Raw genomic sequence first — 17,956 nt, 5'->3', positions numbered from 1 at the left:
TAGCTGCCTTCCAAGGACTTGACCCGAGTTCATTTCTTGGCCGGCTGTCTCCTGTGGTTGCTTTTGTGGATCATGTAGTGCAGTCAAACTCAGTGTAGTAGACAATTCACTTCCTAGCTCTGCCAGAGACTCCTCGAGTGACCTTGGGCAACGCACTTAACTTCTTTTCACCTTGCTTCCCCCAGCTTTCACATAGTGGCATTGATATACCCCTCTGGTACAAAGGGGAAATACATTTACTAATGGCCATAAGGGACTCTGATTTGATAGTGACTGGGACCATAAACATAGGGAGGAGTGACAGGTTAATTAATTCTGGCTATATTGATGGAAGCAATAAACGTTCCAAGAAATATGTCTCTTCATCTTCAAGTTACCCAAAGGGGCACCTCTCCCAGGCTCATAGCTATTTGATGATATGATTCAGAACAATACAATGGAATGGGAATAACAATATACAGAGACATTACGCCAACATCAGAGAGAATTCACCTCCATCACCTCGACAGACAAAATATAAGGGCTTCTACCAGCCACTCTCCTTTCAGACAGCTCAGCGCAGTATGTCTGCATGGGCCTGTAGCAACCCAAGTTAGCTAAATTGACTTAATGTTGACCCCAAGGTTAATCTGGAGCTGTTTTTCTACACTGGTATTACTGTAGACTTGCACAGACATAAGTTGCATCATAATGGCTTGTACAGGTATGCTGTCATAGTGATACAATTGTTCTATCTGTCTGTATCCTGGGTTTGTTTTAAGGAAAGCAGAAAGTTTCACTGGTTTCAGGTCTGAATCCAGGGTTTTCTTCTGGAAAAGGCAGCAGACTGCCCAAGAATCAAACTCTTCCAAGCCCATTGCTCCTCAGGCCTTGTGTCTGGCACTGAGAAGCAAGTGCCCCCAAGACTTTGCAATGACTACCTGGAATGGGACAATGCTAACATTTTCTTGATTGGAGCAGGAACATAGTTAATGCATGGACATGAGGGAGTCCTGTTTTCTGAGACAGAGTGATCTTAAACTGCCAAGAAGCAGCTCTCAGATTTTGCTTCAATTAATGTTTTATTTTCCTTCCTCCACCCTTGGGGCCTTTGCTTTGGAAACATCTAGTGCAGAAATGCTCATTTAAAACTGCATAGTGATGAAAGCTGCCCAGGAAATTACTCTGCCTACTGCGTATGTAGTCTGCAGCACAAAAGAAGCCTCAGGAAAGTACTGACTCTCCATTTACCATGGAGGAATTTTAGCCAATGTAAAACCTGTGACAACGGCCTGGGTGAAATTATTTCCTGGTGTAATTTTATCTTTTCCGTGGTTAATTTTCTCCCACAACAAAGTTACTGTTTGAAACAGTAACTTTGTTTTTCCCAGATCTGCCATTTTGTGTGTGTGATGGCCATTATTTTAGCTGTACAAACAGTATGGAGATGTGGCTATTGTCCCTGTAAGGAGGTGCAGCTTTCAGGGGGCTACAGATAGGCAGCAGTTAATAGACTACCAGGCTGGCAGGCTGAAGGCCAGCTGCAGCTGGCCAGTATTAAATGAAGGTGGAGCCACTAAAAGAGGGTTAAAAGCTCCAGGAGGAGTGTATCAGGAGGAAGAAGCACAGAGCCTGGGTTGCATTTCTCTGGGACTGACCACAGCTTTTACTTTTGCTTTACACATTTGCTTATTATGCTGCCTGTTTTGTTTGCTGAGGACCGTGCCTGCAGTGTTGCTTCTGACTGATAAAAACTATTTTTATTTAAAATTGCTGTCTGCTTCACTCCATAGGACTTCATGGGTACTCTGTCCTTTTGTAGAAGTTAGCTCCCTCTCCTGGAGCTAAGGCAGAAAATAGTCCTTTGGGGTGAAGGTCAGGAGGGTCTGCGACTGTAATGGCTCCTAGTCCAAGTAGCTAGGGCAGTGATGCTCAGCCAGGTGCCATGATATCTTTTTAAGAGTGTTGCACAATATTAGCACTATTAGGTGTGAAAACACTTACATGTGGTTAACATGATAAACACAGAGACTTTTAAAATTGGAATCCATGACATCAACAGAATTCTGGCCTGTTGTGGTCTTTACAATTTCTTTGCAAGAGACTAATTGCTTTAGTATTCTTCTGCCGTCATAAAACAAGTGAAACCTAAGAGCTGGCACATTCTGAAAGATGCCTTGAGTCTAAAAGGCTTCAAAACCCCTAAGCTAGGGACTCATCCTCTCTAGAAGCTGGGACCAGGTGCATAACTGAGGAGGGATGACAGGGCAACTGCCCCAGGCAGGCATGTGGTGGCAGGAGATTCAGAATATCAGCCCCAGCTGCTCCTGCCCTTTCCACGTCCACTGCCCCAGGTGCACAGCAGTCCTACTACACCCCTTGGGGTGTGTGGTGGCCAGAACCAGAGGGGTTACTATCATGAGCAATAAATATATGCTCTTGGAGACATTCAGGCAATTGTCTAAACAGTTAATATTAGCTAATGCAAAGCTTGCAAGTTCGCAACCCACAAGTGGAATTTGTCTGTCACAATTTAACCAAAGTGTTGAATCTAACTGTTTGCACTGATCATGGGCCCACTGAGCTCCAAAACTAAGCAGAGCTACAAGATTAGCTGATCTAACAGGCTTTTTAAAGTTCAAGCCATAACAAGATCTGACCACCTAATATAATTAACACATTTCAAGGAATCCAAGAATAAGAAACTAAGGGCAAAGTAAGGCTAATTTCAAACCTCCAAGTAATGTGGTGTAATTTTCTTATTGGGTGAATTGGAGTTCGGGTGGTAACCTTTCATGATAACTTCTAACACCTTTTGATCCCATAGGGTAACAGCTATTGGGCAAGATTGTGAGTCGCTCTAAAGCCAACAATTTAGCATAAGATAAGGCATAAAGGAACATGCATGTCAGGTGACCAGCATGAAGGATGGGACAGAAGGTCCATCACTGTACCAAGCCTGGACCCTGGATTCCCAGTGTGAGCGAGGACCGGATCCTGACCAAGGGACCTTCCTGGTGACCCCTCGGACAGCGTTGATTGGGGACGCCTAACTTCGCTGGAACAACTTGGTGTGCACCTGGCATAGAGGGACTGCCAATAAGTTGCCAACCCCATGTGGGAACTCTTTGTCATTTTGTCTATCTGTTGTTATCATTCACTATTAGCTCTTTATTATTGTACTATCTGTTTGTCGCATTAACGTTTCTGTTAACTGTTGTATGCTAAGTTATAAGTAAAGTTGTCTTTACTTCACTCCTGACTCGCTTCCTCAATCCCAAACCCAGCAGCCTAATGGCTAATACACCCACAGCGCCTAGCTGGCCTGTGACGGGGTGGTCACTAAATCGGGGCTTGTAAAGGGGCTAAATTTCCCCCAGATCCTTTTGTGTGCAGTCTACCCTTGGCTTTGGGTCTGGCAGTCTCAGCTGAAATATCCACTTGGAGACCATAAAAGAGGCCTCTCTACTCTTTGGCACCAAGCAGCCAAATTCCCTGTGAGCAAAAGAATTAAGTTTCTTTTCTCTATGAGCAAAAGACTTGAAAGTATTTTTCTGATTTATCAAAACAATGCAGAAAAGAACGATCAGACTAGGCATAAAGATGATGTTGACCCCCCTGTTTATTTCTGGTTTGTCTGACCCAACAGGACTCTGGCATGCTGCTGGGTCACCGAGTAAAATACAGTAGATGGTGGGGGATGCAGGAAAAGCAGTGAGAGGAGGTACAGATTAAATATAGAGAATAAGGGCAATAGAGTAAATTAAGAATCTCCACGTTAGATGAATGATGTATTTCGGTTAACTTTTTTGGATATTTTTATTTTCTGCTACTGGATATTATATTGTTATGAGTCATTCACAGTCATTATCTTTGTCAGCAAAAGCCAATGGATTGCCTCCTCAGGACTCTAAATATGCTGGAATACACTGATTTTTCTGGATAACGAAGGGCTTCTGATTGCATCTTCTTTGTTGATATAGAAATAAACAATGGAGCAATCCTATAAGGCTGTATCCTATAAAATGCTATGTTGGTTATTTTAGACTGATCTTCTTCCTGGACAGTGAAACCAATGGAACTGCATGCAAGAAGTCTCCATCTTATTTAAAAAATAAATGAGTCCTATTTCTGCTAGATCACATTCAGATGCTTTTCCCTAATTCCTATGTACAGATTTCCCAGTAGGGAAGCATGAGCTGCTCAGACATTACCTTGACAGAGACAAGGATCTAGATGAGGTTTTTTAAAAATTATATAGCTATAACAGAGTTTGGATGCAGAAGCACAGATGTCATAGTTTCACAGTATCACCATCATCCAAGGATTTAGTTACTTGGTCATAAAAGGCAATCAGGTTGGTCAGGCAGGACCTGCCTTTGATGAACCCATGCTGGTTGCCCCTGAGCATGATCTCCCCTGCAGGCCCCCCACAGATGTGCTCCTTGATGATTCTCTCCAAGATCTTCCTGAGCACTGAAGTGAGGCTTACTGGCCTATAGTTACCTGGGTCCTCCCTCCTCCCTTTCTTGAAAATTGGGACCACACTAGCTAGTTTCCAATCCTTCGGCACTTGGCCAGATGACCACAAATGCTTATACAGCTGGGCCAAGGGCTCCGCGATGACCCCTGCCAGCTCCCTCAATACCCTTGGGTGGAGGGCATTTGGACCTGCAGATTTAAAAATGTCCAGCCCTTCCAGAAGATCCGTAACTACTTCTGTGCTGACAGAGCTATCCCTGAGATTGTCCCTACCTCTGGTAGGAGGGATGTCCCGGTCCCTGTTCAAGAAAACAGAGACAAAGAAACTGTTAAAAATATCAGCTTTCTCATCAGGCATAGTCACAAGATTACCGTTTGTGTCTTGCAGGGGCCCTACATTGCCTGGTGCCCTCTTCTTGCTCCCAATGTACTTGAAAAAGGACTTTTTGTTGTCCTTAATCCTGGACGCTAGCCTGAGCTCCATCTTTGCCTTGGCCTTCCTAATAGCCCTCCTACACTCATGGGCCGAGAAGGAGTACTCCTCCTTGGTGATAGCTCCTCCCTGCCACTGGTTGTATGCCCCCCTTTTAGTCCTCAGGCATTGTTGAATGCCCTTGCTGAGCCAAGGGGGTTTCTGAGCACTCTTCCCCCCCTTGCTTCTCTCAGGGACTGTTACCCTTTGGGCCTGGAGGATCGTCCCCTTAAGGTATGACCATCCCTCATGGACTCCCATCTCCTCTACCTTCTGGGCCCTCAGTGGCTCCCCCACTAACCTCCAAAGCTCATTGAAGTTGGCCCTTCTGAGGTCAAGGGCTTTAGTCTTGCTGTAAGCCCTTGACTCCCTGCGCTGGATGGTGAATTCCAGCAGGTGATGATCGTTATTAGCCAGGTGGTCAAGGACCTGCAGTCCCCTCACCAGGTCATCCCCCCTGGCCAGGACCAGGTCCAGCAAGGCATTACCCCTAGTGGGGCTGTGCACCTCCTGGATAAGGTCCTGTAATACAGCCGGGAACCTATGCCAGCGGTCAGACCTGGCCGTCTGCTCCTCCCAGCAAGTGTCTGGGTAATTTAGGTCACCCATGACAATAACATCCCTTGACCTAACCACCTCCATAAGCTGACCAGAGAAGTCCCGGTCCAGCTCTTCCCCCTGGTTGGGTGATCTGTAGTAGACACCCACCGTAAGGTCCCTTTCACCCTGGCCCCCTTGTAGTTTGACCCACAGTGTCTCTGCCCAACCCTCCTCTAACCCAAAGCTAATCCTTGGTGATGTGAGGTGCTCTTTGACATAGAGCATGACCTCCCAACCTTTCCTCTCTGTCCTGTCACTTCTATATAGGGTGTATCCCCGAATGCCCACCGCCCAGTCGTGGGTGGGGGTCCCACCAGGTTTCTTTGACCTGATTAAGTCTGGGTTGTTACACGCAATCAGGAGGCACATTTCCTCCTGCTTACTCCCCATACTACGAGCATTAGTGTAGAGGCACCTGAGGCCTTCTGAGGGTGCACATGCCTCCCCCCCACTCACAGGACAGTTGTGGCCCCCTACTCCCGGACATTGTTGCTTACCTGGGCATCCCTTTCTCTTGTCACCCTGTCAATTATTTGCCAGTATGAAAAACCTTTGGAGCAAAAGTCTTTGGCTCCGCTTCCTTTAAATTTAAGAGTAACTCGGTTTAGCTGTCAGACAAAAACTGACTGATAGATTTGTGAACCAGCGTTTAGGCAGAGTCAGAATGTACTGTATTGTTAGGCTGAAGACAGAGATAACTTTAAGCTGTTTTAAAATGTGAGGCGGGAATTGTTACTTCACTTGTAAATGGTCATCACCTGCTCCAAAGTAATTGATCCAGCTGCATACCCCTATCATGTTACAAGTGACCTAAATCACTGTTACATTGAACCTGGATAAAATAAAGTACAGTTATAATAGTTCTGATGTAGTTTTATTGCTAAAGCAGCATGCAGGTATGGCCATTATATTGGAACGGCTTACATTAATCTGAAAAGGGTGCAACTGTTAAATCTGCCCACAGCCTTAATTTTGCTTTCTGGCTTCAGAACATCCTATGAAGCTATAATGAGGTTGTCTACACTGTGGGGCAATAAAGTGATACCCTAGCTAACTCTGAATTAACCAGCTTGTGCTTGATAAGGTTCTTTGGGTAAATCTGATATCTTTCATTAGACCAATTAAAATAGTCGAAACAATTCTTCTTTGCAAGCTTCTGGATACAAAACACCCTTCTTCAGGCAAAGGGAGCATTCCTTGTGATTGACATTTCAAGAGCCTGAGAACCATGACCAGCTCTGTGCTGTATGGGGGGTTGCCATGGTAGAAAGGGGTCTACAAACTAGCTGAGGAGAGCAGCAGTTTGATGTGTCCTTCCCCTGGCAGCTACAGGAAGAGTGGAGAAGAGGGGTGCTCAACCCCTGGCCCATGGCCCAGATCTGGCCGACAGAGCCCAAAGGGGGCCCCAGGGATCTAAAATGCAGTGGCAGGGGAGTGGAGGCAGCAATTGCTGCTTCCCTGCTGCCAAATTTCTGGATCTGTGGGGAGTCCCCCAGGCCAGATAGCACATTAGATCAGTGCACAGAGTGGCCCAGGGCCTGATCTAGGCACACAGGGGCCCAGCTGGTGGCAGTGTGGCCCTCATCATACAGCTTGGGGCCTCAGGAGGCAGCACGGGGCTGAGTGAATCAGTCCAGGGCTCTGGGAAGCAGTATAGGGCTGAGGGAAGTGGCATGGTACCTTATCCTGGCTCATGGGGTCTGGTCCAGCCCATGGACTGGCCCCAAATTACTCATCTGGCCTGAGCCAGCAAAAGGTTGAGCACCACTGGTGTAGACTGAGCTCATGAAGTCGACTTCCTTTGGAGGGGGAAGGCAAGCCAGAAGCACTGCTTATTCCACAGTTAGTCAGGTGCGTGTGTGTTCAGTGCCTTCTCTTGCATCACATGGACTGCATATCAAGTGAGAGCTCAGAGAACAGACTTCCCTTGCGCTGTCCTTTTATATTTTTGCTACACTTCCATTTCTGTTACTGTATTCCTTGCACCATATATACCCAAGCACCTGCACAAAGTACTTACAGTTTCATAGTTTCTAGGGTCAGAAGGGACCTGAATAGATCATCAAGTCTGACCCCCTGCCACAGGCAGGAACCAGTGCTGGGATTATAATACCCCAGCCAGAAATGTATCCAGTCTCCTCTTAAAGACCCCCAAGGTAGGGGAGAGCACCACCTGTCTTGGGAGCTCATTCCAGAGCCTGGCAGCCCTAACCGTGAAGTAATGCCTCCTGATATCTAGCCTGAACCTGCTCTCAGTCAGTTTGTGGCCGTTATTCCTTGTTATCCCAGGTGGTGCCCAGGGTAACAGAGCCTCACCTATTTTCCGCTGGTTCACCAGATCCCCTCTCAGTCTTCTCCTGTGGAGGCTGAATAGGTTCAGGCCCTTTAGTCTATCCTCATAGGGCCTGGCCTGCTGCCCCCAACCGTGCGAGTGACCCTCGGCCTGCCACAGTTGTTCCTGGATGGATTCTGCTAGCTTGGGCCTATGCCGTCCTTGGGTGATGACTGTAGCCAACCAGACCTAAAGGCCAAGCCCTTGGGTCAGGGGTGGGCAGTCTCCAGTGCTCTGTAAAGGAAACTGAGTTTATAGAGACCACCCAGAGGGGCTCTGCCTAGATACAGGAGGAAAGTTATGATGAAAACTTCACATATTTCATAGATTTCATAGACATTAGGGCTGGAAGGGACCTCGGGAGATCATCGAGTCCAGCCCCCTGCCCAAAGGGCAGGAAGTCAGCTGGGGTCATAGGATCCCAGCAAGATAAGCATCCAATTTACTCTTGAAGGTGTTCAGTGTAGGTGCTTGAACCACCTCCGCTGGCAGACTGTTCCAGACCTTGGGGGCTTGGACAGTAAAGAAATTCTTCCTTAGAGAAACACAGAGAAACTCTATGTTGAGATTTTCCTTAGACTGGCAGATCGCCACCTCCAAAAGTTACCGTGACTCGATGGGACCAGGGAGAGGGTGTGAGTTAATAAGACTATGTGGAAGAGACTTCTAGGGCTGCCTCCCTTAGCCCTGTGCTTTCTCCTGAGGCCCCAAGCTGCATGTTGAGGGCCACAATGCCACCAGCTGGGCCCTTATGTACCTAGATCAGGCTCTGGGCCACTCTGTGCACTGATCTAATGTGTTATCTGGCCTGGGGGACTCCCCACAGGTCCAGAAACCTGGCAGTAGGGACTGACTCACAGATTTGAAATTGATTTGGCTTGAAACACAGAAGAAAATTAAATAAAAAAAAAATCGCCCTTGGACTGAGCCTGCTGACTGATGCTGACCTCATTCAGGATTTCAGCTACCTCCTGTGGGACTTAGCTGGTGCTGCTCTGAGCCACTATTCAATTATTCATTCACTAAGTCCTTCTCACACATTGGTGTCTCCATTGATACTGGCTTAAAGCAAGACATGCCTGGAGCCAAGCAACAGCCTCAGCTCTGAAGCAACTGTGCATAAATAAAAAGAATTAGGGCTAGGGACAGTCCCTGCTCCCACAGGACCCCACAGCACAAAGGTCCGTGGGTTTAGAGAGAGTGGATTTGCTTTCTCCCAGCTGCAAGTATGAGAAAGGCAGTCCTTTTCCATTCCCTTCACTCACATCACGATCAGCAGAGAAGGAAGAGGGCACATCACACCCCCCGCTTCTGCAGCCACTTCTGCGTCAAAGCTTATAATTAGTTTCATAGTTTGTAGGCACTGGGTTGCATGCAGGCCTAGTATAGACACAGATGGAACTTGCTCTCAGTCGGAAGGTATTAACATTTATTTATCTGGGTTTGTAGCATGACATGATGCTAAGTGAATGAACTCGGGGAACTTGGAACAAAATATCAAAGGCTAGTTTCCATTTTGCTCATCCTATTGTACATCAGAAATAACTGTAGTGAGATCAAAGGGAATGACCCCCCACGGTCATATTGGTGCAAAGTAGCTAAAGTGCAATTGCTCTCCAGTCCACACCTACAGACCCTGCAAATTGCTAGGGTGCTCCATAAAGGAGTAACAAACTGCCTGGACAGCACAATTAGCTTCTCTAGTATCATACCCAGCTCTCTGAGGTTATCGTGGTTTCTACTCCTTGTGACCCTGGAGGCTGATACCAGGTGCTGTTGGGAGCTTCTTCATTCAGCAAGGACAGGTATCAAGGAAGAATTTTACCTTGTGGATCAAGGGCACAGACGGAGCTGGGATCCCTTCTCCACCCAGAGCCAAGGGTAGATTTTCTCCCCTTTAAAATAGGTTGGAGAGAAAGTGAAGATTTGGGCCTTTGTCTCGGCATCAAAAAATGCCACCTGATCCCTTTCATAGTAGAGAGAGATCTGAATCCGCCTGGGGACCTGGCTCAGGGACAGCTGGGTTGAAGGGGATGTAATAACCAAGTACTGCTGTTTCCATAGTCCCACAGCCCAGATCCCTTCCTGAGGGCTGAAGAAATACTTTCCCTTCCTTCTCACAGACTCTCTGGCGACTCCCACACCCCAGCCTGTTCCGTCCCCAACCTCCACCTCCCAGCAGTGTCTGCCCGAGGTGAACCCTTCACAACCCAGCACACAGAGCTCTGTGTCAAATCTTTTGGAGTTGTTGGGCAGCTGATGATATTTTTCTCCCCATTTCACATGTTTTCGGTTTTCAGACAGGACTAGGCAGGGATGAACTGTGTCTCGGTCCAGAGTCACATTCACTGTCAGGAAAGAGAAAAGAGTCAGATCTCAGCCTTGGGGTAGGATGGGACCATTCCTTGCATTTCCTAGACGTTCTGCATTGCCTGGGACACCCCCTGATCTTCTGTCTCTTGGACTTAGGTCCCAGGGAGCTACCTGACCAAGGATGTCACTGCAGCTCCCAGGTACTGCAGGAGCCAGGTATTAGAGATGCTGTTCCTGTTGCTGCTGGGGCTGCAGAGGTACCAGGGAGGAAGTGGGGAAGGGGAAAAGCATCAGGGTCTGGGAGTGGGGGACAGGGAAGAGCCACCGGGCTGCATTGCACGTTAGAGACGTTCTCGTGTGCCTCTATACAGGAGGTGGCACATAAGAGTGTGCATACAAACTCTAGTCCTGGTGGAAGGGCACGGGCAGTGGCCACAAGCATGGGGGGGAGTCGGCAGTGTTGCAAGGAAACTGAGGCAGAAACAGGCAGAAATTGGGTGTTGCAGAAATGGTGAACAGAGGCACCCAGCCCATATGTGATGGGTACAAGGCAGTACCAGATGGACAGTCTCCTCCCAACCCAGTTTGAAAGGGGGAGAAAGGAGGCAGTAAATGGAGAGAAACCTCAAGAATAGTGTGAAGGAAAGAGCTTCATGGAGAGTCCCCCAACTCAGACGGATGGAAGAGTGGTCAGTCCTGAAGAGTCATCTACTCAGTCTGCGTATGGCTCAGGAGAGCCCTTACCACTAGAAAAGGTTTTAACAGACCAGGATGTTGAAGACCCTTTTTCTTTCTGTCCTGCTCCGTCTCAGTACATAGCAGCCTCTGACTCATTGGAGCTCCGAATTTGACAAATGGATCCAGTCACAACCACTGCATCTTGTGTTCTTCTTGCTAGCAAAATAGCCCTGAGAAAGCTCACCATGCCCAACTCTCCCTCTTCCTCCTCAGCCAGTCCCAGACACTTACCCCATTCTTTCTCCAGCTCCAGTAACAGAGACTCTAGAGAGATGAGAGGAGGGAAACGATATGTCATGTTGCCGTGGTATGACAAGATTGCTGTTGTTAGTGATTACAGTAGTGAATGCGATGGCACAAATGTTACAAGGAAGGAAAGGAAAAAGAAAAAACAATAAGAAAGCATTCTTGGCAGTCTGCACCAAAAAGGTAAAAATGGCAAGGGGAATGGTAGAAAGCAGAAAGAAAATCAAAATGTAGGTCAATTAAAAGCAAAAAAGAAGAATGGAGATGATTTTGGCAAAATTAATTTTTCAAAAATACTTGAAAAATTGTGCATTTCATTAGTCAAAATAAATGGCTTCAAGTGTGGGACATGACAGGGAAAGAAACAAAGATGCCATAACTGAGAAAGAAACAGAAGTCATAAACTGCACATCTGGAGAGGGCAGGTTAAAGGACTGAGACTCGCAATAACAATTTTGTTTCTGATACACACTTAATTTTTCCTAGGGAAACATGAGAGCCTTTTTGCTGTGTGCAAGACTTTTAATCTACTTCTGGGTCATTGTTTCACTGAATTTTCCATTAGTAACTAATTGGCCAGTGTTCATCTCTTCCTACATTCTCAGAGGCAGATCTCCCTACCTTTGAAAGCCTTCAGAGTGTTCTTCAGAACAACGTTTTTCTGGCACAGGTCTCCAAATTGCTTTTTTGCCTCAGGGGAAACCCCCACCAGCTTGTGAAATGTCCCTTTTTCCCATCTAGAAGACAAACATTTCTAATTAATCATGGTCTTTGCTTCTGTGTTCATAATTTGAACTCCATGGGCAGGTCCAGACAAGCATGCATGTGTGGTGTGTGGCACTGTGCAGACCTGTTTGCAGTGCCGCAGACTACACATGCCACACATGTAGGCATTCCTCCCACTGCTAATTTGCAGCACTGGCGGGAGGGACGGCTTGACACCAGGAGATCCCAGGGTCAAAAAAACCTTCAGTGGAAAAAAAGTGCAGTTGTGCACATGGCGGCAGCATGCACTAGCCAAAACTGGAGCCTGGCTGGGCTCCCTGCTGCTGGATTGCTGCCACTGGAGCCCTGGGGGCCCCCAGGTCCCAAGGTAAGGCTGCTGGGTGCTGTTCCAGGTCCCTCCCCTGACCTGGGTCCTGCCTCAGGACTCCTATGAGCCTGGGCTTCCCCTGTGTTGATCAAACCCACCAGGGATGTGAGGCTGGGGTTATGAGGTTCACCTCCTTGCCTTTCACTGGGGAGGTGATTGGCTTCACATTTCCTGGGGGCTCCCATGACACTAGGAGCCCCACCAGGCCACTGTAGGGTGCAGTTTCATGTCTTACCTGGGACAAACGAGGCCTCCTCCATCCCCATAGCCTCACCCTTTCCTCTGTGATGTTCCTTCAGCTGGAGCTCAGCATGGAGATGTTTCTCCCCTGCTGGCTGGTCTCAAGCTGCTCTCCCTGGCTAGCCTAAGTTTGACAATGTCCACCCTCATCAGCCACCTGCTAGATAACTGCCTCAGTCCCTAAACACAAGGTTCACTGCCAAAGAGGCAGAGCACTATGTGCATAGCAGTCCTGATCCTTGCACTCTGCTCTTATTCTTCAAAGAGACAAAGTGACATCCTTATCCCAAGTCCCTTCCCATCAGCGTGAGTGTGAGTGAGGAGGAGCCACGTACCTGTACATGGAGCTTTTGGCATCCTAGATGGGAAAGAAGAAAAAGAAAGTTCAATCCTGCACACATAATAATGAGCCTGTACTTGTTTGCCTTTCAAACAGGTTTTATGGGGAGGCGTAGGCCATATTCTTAGTGCACGTTGGTTGTTGGTGCATAGTTAGACCCACTTAGCGCAAACCTGGGGCTCAAGAGATCTGGGTTCCATGTCTGGTTCAGCCACAGACCCCTCCTTGAAGCCTTAGGCAAGTCACAACCTCTCTTTATGTTTCAGTTCATCCATCTTTAAAATGCGGGTGATGCTATTTCAAGAATAACATTTCCCTTCCTCTCAGAGGAATGGATACATTCATATTATTGGAATGCCCAGACGATGTAGTTATGAAAGCTGAAAAACCAGTCTAGAAACCAGATACTGGAATAATTGAAAATCTCATGTACACTAAGCAGCCCCCCTCCTGGTGTCCTGGCAAACAGAGTGTTATAATGTTCAGAACAATAACATAAAGAGCCAAAGGAAGTGACTGGCAGCCTGTTTTTATTAAAGTAACGTGCAAAGTGGGTCCTAGTACATGGCTGAGATCCTGGACTCCTCACCTTGCAGGCTTCACCCTCTCCCCTTTTCCTCAAACTCTATGAGAGGCCCTGAGTTCTCACCTGCAGGAGGTCACTGGCTGGCTGCTGGCACTTCTCCTCCGTCTCCCTGATCAGATCACTGAGAAGGGAAATCTCCTCAGAGAGTCTGGTGTTATTTTTCTTCTCTCTTTCTGCAATGGCTCTCTCCACTTCCTCTAGGCAGGCCAGCAGGTGTTGTTCTTGTTTCTCCAGAAACTGGTGCAGTTGGTGAAATTCGGACACAGTCTTCTGCCTCTCAACCTTTATTTTCTCCTGCAATGGATGCGTGCGATGTAAACAGGACAAAGGCCAAGATAAGGGGCATTTCAGAGCAGGCTGGGTGGTGGCAGGGAGAATTTCCTCAGAGCACTTGACATTCGGAGAAAAACTCTCTCTTGTTGGCAACAGAAGAGATTTTCCTGGCCCCTTCCATTAGGAGAGTGATTCTCAACCGAGGTGCCACAGCCCCATGGCATGTCTTGAGATCTTGTTAAGGGAATTGCCAGGCAATGTTAGCATTGTTAGGTGTACAAACATGATTCACAAGATAAACCCAGCGCTTTCACATAGGAATCCATACAATTAAAAACCTTGTAACTTTGAGTTCTTTGCAACAGAAAAATTGCTCTATTGTTTTTCTGTGGCCAAAACATGAGTGAAAACAAAGAGCTGGCATTTTCTGAGAAGGGTCTTGAGTCTAACAAGGGGTGCCTTGGGTTTAAAAGGGTTGAGAACCATTGAACTGGGATTTGACTGAAACTCTCCCAGCCTGCAAGGGGAAACCCATGGTTTCCCACATTTTTCTCCTTTAAAGAAGAATCTGTTTTTAAAGTTTGTTCACAACCCTGTCTTTTATGCTCGTGACCCACTTTTGGGTCGTGACCCAAGGGTTGAGAAATACTGCCCTAGGGAACTCTGGGAAGTCAGGGAGACCAATTCTTGAGGCTCTTGAGGCTCTAACTTACATCTCCAAAATCAAGGAAAGGCAAAGGTGAACTAAATCTAAACCCATATGTAGAAGGTAGCTTAACTGAGCATTAATAGCACACAATACCACCACAAAGACAGGGAGGGACAACTACTTCCCCCTACCTCCTTCAGTGCTCTCTGCGGACATGACTATGAAGGTATCTATGGTTCCCCTGTGCCAGCAAAAGCCCTTCTTTCTGTCAGCAGAACAACCTGAGCTCTGTGAGAGACAGATAGCTTCTCTTGACAACCAGCAAAAAATGTGTGCACACTTCCCACAAGACAACCACTCTCTCTCCAATCTCTCAGGTCTAATCTTCAAAGGGAATTTACAAAACACCTTTCATAGACAAGTCTATGAACTTCACTTCATAAATCTACTGGATACAAAAAATCATGGACTGAATATAGACATTGGATTTATGGCATATTATAACCTACCTGCCATAATAACCCCAGACAACCTCTCTACCTTTTCCCAGCTACATTCTATCACCAGATCGACATTCATCCCACCCCCCTCTTTGCCTCCGCTCCACCAACCTGTCTCACACCTATTGTTTCCCATCCCCTCTGATCCTCACTATCATGCATTTGCATTTTCACAGACCTGCATTTTGCATATTGGCTTCTGTTCCATCCAGGACAGCACAAAATAACAGCAGATATTCCCTATGCCTGGAGAAGGGGTGCTTGTGCCTGAAAGCTTACAAAGAACAATTTTTCCAGCTATTTAGGTGGGCTAATAAAAGATATCACATTTACCTAAAGTACCTTGTCTGAACTTCTTTTACATCTTTTACCTTCTGTCCTGTCCCTTTCAAACACCTAGTGCTGGGGGGTGGAAAGCACGCTGTCCAAGTTTGCTGATGACACTAAAATGTGGGGTGAGGTGGACACACTTGAAGGGAGAGAGGGGCTGCAAATACATTTAGACAGACTACAAGAGTAGGCAGACGAGAATAGGATGGGGTTCAGTGTAGACAAATGCAGGGTGCTGCACCTTGGGAGAAGGACTCCACAGCATACATACAGGCTGGGGAGCTCCCCTCTTGAAAGCACAGAGGCAGAAAGGGATCTTGGAGACATTATTGACTCCAAGGTGAACATGAGCTGCCAATACCAGACCATAGCCAGCAAGGCCAGCCATACCTTGTCATGCATCCAAAGGTGCATCTGAAGCCGGTCCAGAGAAGTGATACTCCCCCTCTATGTGGCTTGGGTCAGGCCGCAGTTGGAGTACTGCATCCAGTACTGGGTGCCGCGCTTCAAGAGGGATGCGGCCAGCCTGGAGAGGGTTCAGAGGAGGGCCACCCTCTTGGTGAGAGGGCAGCAGGACAGGCCCTACAAGGAGAGACTGAGGGACCTGACCCTGTTCAGCCTCAGCAAGAGGAGGCTGAGAGGGCACCTGGTGGCTGCCTACAAATTCATCAGGGGAGATCAACAGCAAATAGGTAGAGCCCTTTTCTCCCCAGCACCACCTGGGGTGACAAGGAACAATGGTAATAAGTTGATGGAGACAGGTTTAGGTTAGAGATCAGAAGGCAATATTTTACAGTTAGGGTGGCCAAAATCTGGAACCAGCTTCCCAGGGAAGTTGTCCTTACCCCTACCTTGGGCAGATTCAGGAGGAGGTTGGATGATCACCTGTCTGGGGTCTTGTGAACCCAGCATTCATTCCTGCCTGTGGCAGGGGGTCAGGCTAGATGATCTGTTCAGGTCCTTCCTGACCCTAGCCCAGGATGCTCTGAGCACCCTGCTGGCACACCGACTATGGTGGAACTGTGCTGAGCAGAAGGTATGGGGCATGCTCTGGTGGCTGCTATCTGTTGAAAGAAGTGCTGTCACATAGACCAGTGGTTCTTAACCTTTTTTGTCCCAGAACCCATTTGTAAACATCAATGGCCAGTCCTGACCCAGCACCCCTCACTTCCAACTCACTGCCCCCTACCCCAGGCCCAGTGTGGGGGGCAGAGGAGGGTGTGGGGGGCAGGGCTGCCCAAAGAAGCCCCTTGAATACTGGAACTCTGACAGCGTGCAAGGGAAAAGCCACCATTTTCCATGGTTTTTAATCCATTTTTAAAGTTTGTACGTGACCCTTTCATGTATTCTCATGACCCATTTTTCCGTCGTGACCAATGGTTTGGGAAACATTGAGATAAACAAGGCCTCAGGGAGAGAGACACCCAGCCCATTACTCTAATGCTAATAACAAAAAAACCCCAAAACACCTACCAGATATTCCTGGGTTTTCCTTTCTCCTGTTGTTTGAAATCCCAGGAGCTTCTCTCTCTCTTCCTTCAAGGTGTGGAGTTCAGCCTGAATAAATTGCTGAGGAAAGATCCAGTTTTGATTAGTATTTACTTGCACTGTTTTTGGAGGAAGTCCCTCAGCAAGGGTGAACAGTTTGTCCTGTCTATGAAATCCTGGATCACACATAACCACCAGGCTGAAGTTGGTTCCTTATTCTTAGTTACTTCTTCCTGGTTCCTTATTACTTAGTCTCGGTTCCTTTTTTCAAAGCTAATCTATAGCCACTAATAGCTTGTTAATAATAAATTACACCGTCTAAAGAAAGGTAACTGCATTAGCTATGCATATTTACTAATTAATTAAAATGTAAAATAATATCCTGCATCCAGTACAGAACCCTAAAGGAAGATCAGATTAGGATGGGATTACGGGGCAAAATACTTCTCGGGCCACCCCAAACTTCCTGTCACATAACCTGCCTCCTGGTCTTTGTCCTTTAAACTAATAAAAAACAATAGTCATGAAAACACAAAGCAGTTACAAAATAGGATCCTAAACAGAAGTTTCTTACCTTGTACTTTTTGGCAGCTTCCTCTTTGCATAACGCAGTGTAAGCTTGGTGGGTGTGGGGTTCCTTGCAGATTGGACAGACTGGGTCCTGGTTCTTCTCACAGAGGAGTTTCGGCTCCTCTCTGTGTGTCTCAGTCACTTTCTCCCATCCTGCTACTGCTGTTGTCTGCAAACTCAGGCGTTTAGCTATTTCTACAATGTTTGCCAACTCCCGGTTGGGCCTGAAGTTTCTCTGCTGAGCAGCTTCTCTGCACTGGGGGCAGAAGAAGTCTACCTCGGTTTCCTTCCAGTACTGACTGATGCAGGCTCGGCAGAAATTGTGCCCACAGGGTATAGACACAGGGTCTTTGAAATACTCCAGACAGATGGAACAGGAAAGTTCATCTTGGAGACTCCGTACAGGGCTCCATCCAGCCATGGCTATTGGTAGGAGCTGTACTGACTAAGTCTATTTTTCTTTGTTCGGGTCAATTCCAGAAATGGGTGTTTCCCTTCCTGGCTCTGCCTGATTAGCTGCTCTGGCAGGAAGCAAAGCCATGAGTTTGAAACCCTGGGAGATGCACGCCTCCCCTCTCTATGAAGGAGTGACATAAAGTCTGAAACTCATAAATGCAATTAAAGCTCAGTGAAACAGGGCTAAGCAATAGATAAATCCTGTATCTGTTACTCAGAGGAGAGAAGAATGGGATTTGCTGGTAAACTAGTAACAGCAGGATCACAGC

The 17,956-nt window shown here is 47.2% G+C and overlaps 1 protein-coding gene across 2 annotated transcripts; it reads right to left on the bottom strand.

Annotated features, from left to right (window-relative positions):
• Positions 1-9,279: 9,279 nt before the first annotated feature.
• Positions 9,280-17,689, bottom strand: LOC149852657 (E3 ubiquitin-protein ligase TRIM39-like). Of its 2 annotated transcripts, XM_090028319.1 has the most exons (7): positions 17,236-17,689; positions 16,647-16,742; positions 13,485-13,715; positions 12,831-12,853; positions 11,784-11,899; positions 11,148-11,180; positions 9,280-10,213 (listed from the first exon to the last, which is right to left on the bottom strand). In XM_090028319.1, the coding sequence occupies exons 1-7, from the start codon at positions 17,650-17,652 to the stop codon at positions 9,699-9,701; spliced, it is 1,431 nt and encodes a 476-aa protein (XP_089884445.1). In that variant the 5' UTR covers positions 17,653-17,689; the 3' UTR covers positions 9,280-9,698. The 2 variants fall into 2 exon arrangements, with proteins under 2 accessions (XP_089884445.1, XP_089884446.1); XM_090028320.1 differs by lacking the exons at positions 11,784-11,899; positions 16,647-16,742; positions 17,236-17,689 and having other exon boundaries at positions 13,485-13,621.
• Positions 17,690-17,956: the final 267 nt, after the last annotated feature.

The sequence above is a fragment of the Crocodylus siamensis genome, chromosome 15 (genome assembly GCF_052110815.1).
Source record: "Crocodylus siamensis isolate JL-2025a chromosome 15, ASM5211081v1, whole genome shotgun sequence".
Taxonomy (NCBI): domain Eukaryota; kingdom Metazoa; phylum Chordata; order Crocodylia; family Crocodylidae; genus Crocodylus; species Crocodylus siamensis.
This window is presented reverse-complemented; position numbering and strand designations above follow the sequence as displayed.

What these genes read in the sequence shown, in the direction of transcription:
- LOC149852657 (XM_090028319.1), bottom strand. Translation starts at nt 17,652, where the DNA reads ATGGCTGGATGGAGCCCTGTACGGAGTCTCCAAGATGAACTTTCCTGT. An exon ending in GGAAAACCCAGGAATATCTG is followed by an intron (nt 13,716 to 16,646) that starts GTAGGTGTTTTG and finishes CATCCATTGCAG; the next exon opens with GAGAAAATAAAGGTTGAGAG. An exon ending in GGAGCTGGAGAAAGAATGGG is followed by an intron (nt 10,214 to 11,147) that starts GTAAGTGTCTGG and finishes CTTTCCTGACAG; the next exon opens with TGAATGTGACTCTGGACCGA.